At 37.5% G+C, this 6,054-nt stretch overlaps 1 protein-coding gene across 3 annotated transcripts in view; it reads left to right on the forward strand.

Moving 5' to 3' along the window:
* Nucleotides 1-392: 392 nt before the first annotated feature.
* Nucleotides 393-6,054, forward strand: part of LOC107689701 (metal transporter CNNM3-like) — an 11,084-nt gene continuing 5,422 nt past the window's right edge. For 2 of the 3 annotated variants that reach the window (XM_016487839.1, XM_016487823.1), the window contains exons 1-4: nt 394-1,995; nt 2,994-3,137; nt 3,223-3,381; nt 5,005-5,174. In XM_016487839.1, the coding sequence (XP_016343325.1) occupies nt 612-1,995; nt 2,994-3,137; nt 3,223-3,381; nt 5,005-5,174 (1,857 nt within the window). In that variant the 5' untranslated portion in view covers nt 394-611. Of the gene's footprint in view, nt 1,996-2,993; nt 3,138-3,222; nt 3,382-5,004; nt 5,175-6,054 lie in introns of all 3 variants that reach the window. The other variant, XM_016487829.1, reaches the window with a different exon arrangement.

Raw genomic sequence — 6,054 nt, forward strand, 5'->3', positions numbered from 1 at the left:
GTCGTATTTAAAGCCATCTGTATATAATATTTTGTATTTCTGTCGAGTTCTGATGATGTAAATGCTAAATCTAAATATTTCTCTATTAAAACACCTCTTTTGCTCAGTCTGTGATATTGCTTTTATTCCAATTGCAAACTGTAGGTAAAACTTTTGTAAGGTGTAATAACTCTCCGGTTAGTTTTTAACTCTCTCTTTCTTAACCTAATCGCTAGATTCATATAAAAGCTGTGAATGTTTAAAAAACTGCTTTTAGACAGATAAAACCGTTTGTTTTTCAAAGAGCGTTGAGAAGATGCTAATCTCACACGCTGAAGTTCTTCTGTACCCTTGTGGGCGTGTTTTACAAAGCCAGCCCGTTCTCCGATTGGTCAAGCGAGCACTCGCTCTTCTGTCATTGGTCCATTATGGACACGACGTAGCGGCAGTGCAAAAAAAAGAAAGAAACTGCGTTCATTGTGGCTCCAGAGTTCTGGGGCAAATCCGTGCCTGTTTCTCAAGAATCTCGGAGCCAACATGGCGGCCGGACCGAGCCAGTTTCCCTCACAGTTTTATATGAAAACAACTGAAAAAGTAGGAGGGTATCGTAGCAGCAACAACATCAGCGTCACATGATTCATAAAGCCAGGCTGCCCTGTTCCAATATGGTGGTCAGCTTGACGGAGCTGCGTCTCCCGTTGATCATATCGTTCCTCTGCGGGTTCGGAACCTGCAGCCTTCAAGAGACGCAGGTTTACGGACTGCGCCTGGAGGACGTTACCGAGCGGGTGTTCATGCGCGAACGGGTCATCGTAGCTCCGCACGGGACCACTTTCAAGCTCAGATTGTTTGGGTCCTACCTGTCCAATGAGACCTGGCCGTGGGTCGCGTTCGCCGCGGCTGGAGGCGTTTCGGTTGACCCGTGCGCGCTGGAGAAACGCCGCAACTCCTCTGCGTTCCGGTTACGCGGAGCGTTCGCGTCGGATGACGAGAACAGCGGGATTATAGAAGTCCAAACCGAAGCTACAGCATCCAAACCGGAGAATAAAGATGCAGAGCCTGTGCTCCATCATTTCTGCGTCTTAAAGGGCCAGGCGTGGGGCTCTGTCGGGTCGGACAAGTTGGTTATTAAGAACCCGGATGTGCCATCAGATTACATTCCATTATGGGGTCTGATTTTGGTGGTTGTGCTTCTGGTTTTGGTTTGCAGTGTGGTCAGATGTGTGAATCTGAGTTTGCTGTGGCTGGACCCACTGGAGCTGTATGTTCTGCACAGCTGCGGTTCGGAGGATGAAAAGCGGGCGGCCAAGCGCCTCAAGCCCATCCGGAGGAGAGGGAATGTTCTGGTTTGTTCGCTCTTGTTCATTTGCGCTTTGGGTCACTCGGTGCTCGGCGTCGTGTTGTACCGTCTCTATGGGTCCATCGTGCCCGCTGTGTTCACTAGTGGCTTCCTCATATTCCTTCTGGCTGAGCTGGTTCCTCATATTGTATGTTCGGGTTATGGGTTCCAGGTGGCACCGGGTTTGATATGGCTGGCCCAGATCTGTCTAATCCTGACGTGTCCGCTTTCTTGTCCTCTCGGCCTCCTGCTGGACTTGATCCTGCACCGGGACGTGAGCACCGTGGGCATCCGTGAGAAAACCATGGAAATGATTCGGACTAGTGTGAACGATCCGTATAATGAGTTCGTCAAGGTGGAGTTCAGTAAAGGCGCTCTCAGGACCAAAACCGTGGAGGACATCCTGACCCCCCTGAAGGACTGCTTCATGCTGCCCTCCACGGCCGTGCTGGACTTCAACACCATGTCCGAGATCATGCAGAGCGGCTACACTCGCGTCCCGGTGTACGAGGAGGAGAGGTCCAATATCATCGAAATCCTGTACGTCAAAGACCTGGCGCTGGTTGACCCGGAGGACCGCACTCCCATGACCACCATCACCAAGTTCTACAACCATCCTCTGCATTTTGTGTTTAATGACACCAAGCTAGATGCAATGCTGGAGGAATTCAAAAAAGGCATGTCAATCCTAAGCAGATGCCTACAAATTATGTGTATCGGTGTTCGACCAATATTTTACCAATTATCTGCAGTTATTGCTATTGACCTGACTAGGCCAGTGTTGAATGCATGTAATATTTGGGCTATTACATTGGTATTATTCATCTGTACTATTAATCTGTGTTAGAAGTGTTTTCATAACTTGATAATCCTAAGAAGATGCCTTCAAACTAGTTGTATCAGTTTATGACAGCCCGATATTGAGTTCATATAATATTTGGGCGTTTATTTTCACTCATTTTTATTATTCTTATTCTTATTATTTTACAATTTAAAACATTGAAGTAATAGAAATATCTTTCAATACTTTAAACATTTATAATTTTATTAGTAGTAGTATTACTACTATTACTATAGTTAATATTGTCAGAATAATTATTGCTGTTTCCCTGATGAGACTGATACTGAATGTGTATAATTATTTGGGCTTTTATTTTCACTTAACATTTTTAATTTATTATTTTTTTATTTAAAAATATTAGCATTTATTAAAATAATAGCATTTTAAATTATATTAAAATCAAAATATTTAGCAATAAGTATTATTATTATCATTATTATTAATTTGTTAGTGTGTTATTAGTATTTTGATAACGTGATAATCCTAAGCAGACGCCTTCAAATAGTTATCAATACACAACCAAATATTTGACCAAATATTGCTATTGAATGCATATAAATATGAGTTTTTATTTTTACCAAACATTTTTTATTTTATTGTACTTTTATATATATTTTAATTTATATTTCAATAATTTATACTTTTTCCAAATTGTTAATATTTTTGTTATGATACATCTAAAACAGTGTTTATTATGCATCTCTCTTTAATTCTTGATTCTGATTGTTTAGTCACTGTATTTTTTCCATGAATTTTAGAATGCACTTTTGAGTCAAACAAAGTTATTACAAAGCATCTCCTACTAAAGCATATGTTCTCTCTCTGTCTTCATAGGAAACTCACACCTGGCCATCGTTCAGAAGGTGAATAATGAGGGTGAAGGAGATCCGTTCTACGAGGTTCTGGGTCTGATCACGCTGGAGGACGTCATTGAGGAGATCATCAAATCTGAGATCCTGGACGAGTCTGATGGCTACAGTGAGCAGCTGCATGATGTGCTTTTGAGTTGATCCCTGCCGCGTCATTTGAACTGAATTATATTGAGTTTTGTCTCATTCCACAGTGGACATGAAGGTGAAGCGTCCGATGGCCCCAGTGGAGATTCCCCTGGAGCCGCGCAGCGTTCACGACGAGTTCTCCATCTTCAGACCTCCAGAGGGCGAACCGAAGATCCGCACCTCTCCTCAACTGTTGCTGGCCACCCATCGATTCCTGTCCCGAGGTGAAACAATAAGCTGCAAGAGGCTGTGTGTTACAGTGATTTTACCATGGGTTAAGGGGTCGAGGTTCCCTACAGTCTTGGAAAAATCAGGTTTTTGTGAAGACTTTTATTGTGATTTCCAGGTCTAGAAAAATCAATAGTTAGTATAGTCTAGTTTTTCTCTTTCTCTCTTAATTGCTTTCTTTAAAATTATTTTTACAATCCCTATTTAGTATTTATGAACAACAAAAAAGCAGCATTGATAAAAGTTGCAAATGCACTGGTCGGAAGGGAACCTCCCATGTGTTTCTGGATGCTAAAACACTTGTAACCATGTTAAAATCACTAGTACTCGGTCTTGAGTTGCTTTTTTCTTCTCAAGGGTAAAATGTAATTAAAAATAGTTTTATTAAACGTATAAAACATATAGAGCCTTGTACATGACATGCAGGCAAAAATAGATTTGTCACGGCCAGAAATGAAGAATTCCTTCCCTCGTTTTAGTAAATCAGGGCCACATTGTAATTAAAACAAAACAAGGGAACAAATTAGTTCAACATGGCCACTCTTTACTAAAATAAGAGAACAAATTCTTTATTTGTTGCCATGATTATTCTATTTTTTGTCCGTATGTCATGTGCAGGGCTTCGTAGTTACACTGAACAAAATTATAAACGCAACACTTTTGTTTTTACCCCAATTTTTCATGAGCTGAACTCAAGGATCTAAGACTTTTTCTATGTACACAAAAGGCCTATTTAAAAGACACCAATATTAAAAAAAATGCATTTATTAATAATATTAATAATCACAAAACTATCTCATTATCATAAATTAGGACTACTCAAACAACTTGTCATATTTATATACAGTTATTCAGCTGATCATCAGTTTTCTGTTTCTATACAGTATACACTACCGTTCAAACGTTTGGGGTCAGTACAAATGTTTTTTTTGTTTTTTTTTTCATTTAATACTTTTATTCAACAAGAACAAAAGATCAAAAGTGACAGTAGAGGCATTTATGATGTTACAAAAGAATTCTGGAAAAAAATGTACCACAGTTTCCACAAAAGATATGAAGCAGCACAACTGTTTTCAGCATTGCAAATCAGCACATTAGAATGATTTCTGAAGGATCATGTGACACAAGATGCAGAAAATTCCAAAAGGGTCTGGCTGCAGCTTGGCGCTTGCACTCTCAGACGTGCATTCTCAGGCTTGCACTCTCAGACACTTGCGCTTCCGCTAGCTACGCCAAGCTGCAGCCAGACCCTTCTCGAAAATTCAGCTTTGACCACAGGAATAAATTACATTTTCAAATATATTCCAATAGAAAACAACTCTTTTAAATTGTACTAATGTTTCACAATTTTACAGTATTTTTGATCAAATAAATGCAGCTTCGATGAGCATAAGAGACTTCTTTCAAAACATTGAAAAATCTTACTGACCCTAAACAGCAATGTCTGTTCACCTGACAAGTGTAAAGAGGTAAAGAAGTTTGTCTCAACAAGCCTCAACTTTTAAAGGACGTTCCCCATCTCTCGGATCAACGGCGGGACGATCTGTGCTTGTTATGTGCTGGTTAATGGAGGTGATTTCATACGCCATTTAAGCAGCGCTCCTCCTCCTCTGTTTCAGAGGTGGAACACTTCAGCCCACAGCGCGTGTCAGAGAGAGTCCTGTTTCATCTGCTGCGGCACCCGAGCGTCAACCAAGAAGTGAAGTTTGACCCCGCCAACCGGCTCAGTCCTGATCACTACCTGTACACGCGGAACCACCCTGTGGATTACTTCATTCTGCTGCTGCAGGTGCCACATATGTGGGCATGTCAACACTTTAGAAGCACTGGTGTAAATAACAGTGTTGATAAATGTACAATATATTAATTTGATATTATTATTAGTTGTAGTAATAACATTGATCATTTAATAATTATAACGACTACATGAATTGTTTGTTATTATTAATCTATCAGAATGTTTTAATAGTGTTTTGATAAATATGATAGTAGTACTATTGGTAGTATTAGCTTCTTCATTATTGAAATTTTAAAGCATTTTAAATATAATTCAATATTTGATAATTTAGCATTGTTAATTTAATTTAATAAGTTAATTTAATAACTATTATTTAAACAGTTAATAGTTCATACAATTAATCATTATTATTATTATTATTGTAACAATTACAATTATTTAAAGTATAAAGATATTTAAACATTGATAGTTATTTGTTAGTAGTGTTTTGATCATTTGGACATTAGAAGTATTAGTAGTAGTATTATTTGTATTATTTAAATATAATCATGATACAATATAATAATAAAATATTATTAAAATATTTTAAATACATTTCAATATTTGATCATTTAATATTGCCAATTTAATAACTATTAATATTATAATTGTAACAAATCAAATTATATTTAAAACATACATATTTAAAGATTGATAATATTAATAAATTATTTGTTAGTTGATTTTTGAAATATGATGTCAGTAGTACTGGTACTATTTATTCATAATTTATTAATATAAAATATGATAATTTAAAATAATTTTAATATATTTCTTAACATTGCTAATTTAATAATAACTATTATTTTTTTAACAAGTAAAATTCTATTTAAAATATTTCTATAATTGATTAATTATTTTATAAATTAAGTATCTGTCTATTTGTCTGTCT

Source organism: Sinocyclocheilus anshuiensis, unplaced genomic scaffold, assembly GCF_001515605.1.
Source record: "Sinocyclocheilus anshuiensis isolate Anshui unplaced genomic scaffold, SAMN03320099.WGS_v1.1 scaffold393, whole genome shotgun sequence".
NCBI lineage: Eukaryota > Metazoa > Chordata > Actinopteri > Cypriniformes > Cyprinidae > Sinocyclocheilus > Sinocyclocheilus anshuiensis.